At 47.6% G+C, this 3659-nt stretch overlaps 1 protein-coding gene across 1 annotated transcript in view; it reads left to right on the top strand.

Moving 5' to 3' along the window:
* Positions 1–3659, top strand: part of RASAL3 (RAS protein activator like 3) — a 48021-nt gene that overhangs the window by 18774 nt on the left and 25588 nt on the right. The window contains exons 5-6 of the mRNA XM_018566952.1: positions 984–993; positions 2505–2575. Coding sequence (XP_018422454.1) covers positions 984–993; positions 2505–2575 — 81 coding nt within the window. The remainder of the gene's footprint in view (positions 1–983; positions 994–2504; positions 2576–3659) is intronic.

Genomic DNA, 3659 nt, shown 5'->3' with positions numbered 1-3659 from the left:
CGCTATTTGAAGGAAAAATAAATATTTGATTAAATATTGTGCCTGTATCAGGAATAGTGAAGAGCAAATAAGCTACAACTTACTCCACCATTAAGTGGCCCTGATCTAATAGTGAGCTGGCATAACTTGTTCCAAGTGACCCTATACCAGTATACTAAGGGGAAGGGTGCCCTCTTCCCCAGTCTTTGATGTGTAATGATCCAATGAAAGGTCAAGCTGGACATTAGATGGTCATCAGAAGGTCCAACGTCGAGACACTCTTTGATAAAGCAATGGTAGCAAAAGAAAAATAATCCTGCATGATTATTTCTTTCCATAGACTGGATGGCCAGGGGACATCTACAAAAGCCCCCTGGCCATCCATACACTGGCCATCCATACAATGGCCATCCATACACTACATAGCTAAACCTTTGCGGACACCTGGGCATCACACCTACATTATATGGTCAGTACAAATAGACAAGGTTCCACATGAGTTCAGGAGTTTCCATTGAAGGGCACTGCAAATGCTACTGCGTACAAAAGCATGTTCGACAATTGTGCACTTCCGACCTTGTGATAGCAATTCAGGGAAGGCCCTTTTCCTTTCCAACATTACTGTGCCCCCGTGCACAAAGCCAAATCCATAAAGACATGGTCGGAAGAGTTTGGTTTGAAAGAAGGTGAGTGGCCTGCTCAGAGCTTTGACTTTAACCCAAGTGAACACCTATGGGATGGACTGGAAAGCTTATGGAAAGCCAGGTCTTCTCATGCATCATCGGTACCTGACCTCACAAATGCTCTTTTGGCCTAATGGACACAAATTCCAAATATAGACACTCCAAAATCTTGTGGATGACATTCTCTGAAAAGTGGAAGGGAGCTGCAAGGGGGAAGGGGGGGAAATTTATATTAATGGCTTTGGAATGGGATGTCCAATAAACATATAGGTGTGATGGTCAGGTGTCCACAAACCTTTTGGCATTGATTGTATTTATTAGGGATGCACCGGTACAATTTTTTCAGTATCGAGTACGAGTACCATATTTTTTTTTTTTTGGTACTCGCCGATACCGAATACCAATACTGTAAGTCCCATTAAGGAAGCTGGGCGGCATGTAATGACTCGCCGCCCGGCTTCCTGATTAGGAGGAAAGCCGGGCGGCATGTAATAACTCGCCGTCCAGCTTCCCGATTAACCGGGAAGCCGTCTCCATGCTCCCTCGTCACCAGGTGGCATCACTTTCTGGCCAATCAGGAAGGCGGGAGGTGGGTAATGGCTCGCCACCTGGCTTCCTGATTGGCCAGCTTCCTGGCCAATCACGGAAGCTGGGCGGTGAGTCATTACATGGTGCCCGGCTTCCTGATTGGCCGGGAAGTTGGCTCCATGCTCCCTCGTCATCAGGTGACAAGGGAGCATGGAGCTGGCTCCTGGCCAATCAGGAAGCCGGAGGGCGAGTCATTACCGACCCCCGGCTTTTTGATTGGCCAGAAAGCCAACTCCATGCTCCCTGATAACGAGGGAGCATGGAGCCGTGTAATGACTCGCCGCCTGGCTTCATGATACTCGCCCAAATACTTTGCATCGGCACCGATACCGATACCAGTATCGGTGCATCCCTACTATTTATATCCAGATGTCCAGCTGCAGAGTACTGTTCAGTAGTGATGTGCAGGGGCTCAAGCAGCGCAGTGCAGTGCAGTGAGTTTGCTCAAGCCCTCACAAGACTGTCAGTGACAAACCCCCCTCATGGTCCCGCCGTAGCTGGTTGGACTGGGAAGGGGGTGCCAGTGACAGTCTTTCGAGGGCTTAGGCAAACTTGAGCGAATGTGATTCCCACCAAGCCCCTACACATCACTACTGCTCAGCGGCTGCCAATTCCAGCCCTAAAGGAGATCACTCTTTCAAATCTTATAGGGATCCATTTGGTTATAGTATCTTGAGTCCAATCAAAACCTTATCACTTCCTAAGCTCTGAGGAAGGGGGAATGTTGTTGCCTATGTGTTGACTGGTTTTTACATCATCGATTTATGATCAATTAAAGTTAATGTCAGTCCTGGGACCTCTTCCTCCTGACCTGGGCCCTACATGCTTCACGCTGCTCCCCTCACGTTGTTCCGGGCGCAGCGTGATGTATCATCCAGCCGGGCAGCAGCCAATGAGTGGGAGCGGTGTAATCTCCGCCCCCTCATCACACAGAACTGCTGCCCATTGCCGACTAGAGCTGCCGCGGACAGGATGGGGGAGACAGGGAGCTGGAAGTATGAAGGTGACATGGGGTCTGGGAGCGGAAAGCTGGGGACATGAAGGGGGAGATAATGGGGAGCTGGGGACATGAAAGAGAAGAGTGGTTTTTGTTGTTTTTCCTTGTCTAAATTTTGTTTTAAAAAAAATCTAATTTGTTTCTTCTTGGGGGGGCCCTTCATGGATTTTTGCATCGGGGCCCTGGGGTCACTAGTTACGCCACTGTTGTCTTGTGTTGTTTTAGTTGTAATTGACTGTTTTCTTATATCTCGGTAGGGGTTGATTTCGAAAAGGAAAAAGAAGCACAAGAAAAAGACAAGTTCTTCACCACTTCAACCAGATGAGAGGTAATCTGTAAAAATTAAAACTCCAAATCTTCGTCTCTAGGGGACACCTTTCCAACAAGGGGCATCAGCTTAAAGCCTACTCAATAAAGACATGGTGGGAAGAGTTTGGTCGAAGGAAGCTGAGTGGCCTACACCGAGCCCTGACCTAAACCCTACTGAACGCCTATGGGATGAATTGAAAATCTGATAGATAGCCAGGTCAACCTAATAATAAACAATGTCATACAGTATATTGCAGGTTACCAGTCCAGAGATGTGATGGCTGCATTAGATTTCAATTCTTTAGGCTAAGAAATTTTTTTATGCTAAGAACTTAAAGTACAATTAAACTCTCTGTTTTTTTTTTATATATCTACTGCTAGCAAGCTATAGATATATGTAAGATATATAGATATATGGGGGTGATCAGTGAACGGACATTTCCTCCCAAGCTTCCAAACGACACCAGAGAAGCCGTTCCCAGGCCCGTGGAGGGGCAGCGGAGCCCAGGAAACACGGCGGGGGCACCTGTTTAGAAGCGATCTGCCGTAGAAGCGATCTGGCGGCAGCTGAGCCGCCAGATTGCGGCTACGGATCTGCAAAGCTATCCCATCCTACTCCTATAATTGTTTTAGGGGTTGCCGGGTGGAGGGATCGGTCCTTCACATTTGGTGGTCCTGCCCTAAGGTGAGGAGATTCTGGCACAGAGTCTATCAACTCCTATATACGGTCACTGTCAAGATGTTTCGCAAAGACCCTTTGGAAGCTCTATTACATAAAAAACCACTGGTGTGTACGGTTTGTCAACACCGATTGATTGCCTTCATTCTTACGGAAGCCAAGCGGGTCATTGCGAAAGCTTGGAAGTCGCCTGATCTACCCTTTGCTGCAGTCAAATGTAGAGTATCACGTGTGATGTTCTTCGAGAAACTTACCACAATCCAACGAGATGACATGGTGCCATTTAGGAGGCTGTGGGAGCCATGGATTGAGTCGTACCTCCCTCCCTTTTTCAATGTGGATTCCTTGACCATGTGATGACTTACCGCCAGAAATAGTGACCAAGTGTCTCCACTCCATCTCCCTTATATTCCTCTTTTCCTCT

The sequence above is a fragment of the Nanorana parkeri genome, unplaced genomic scaffold (genome assembly GCF_000935625.1).
Source record: "Nanorana parkeri isolate BGI_ZX_2015 unplaced genomic scaffold, ASM93562v1 scaffold991, whole genome shotgun sequence".
Taxonomy (NCBI): Eukaryota; Metazoa; Chordata; class Amphibia; order Anura; family Dicroglossidae; genus Nanorana; species Nanorana parkeri.
The sequence above is the reverse complement of the archived record's forward strand: the minus strand, read 5'-3'. Positions and strand labels throughout refer to the sequence as shown.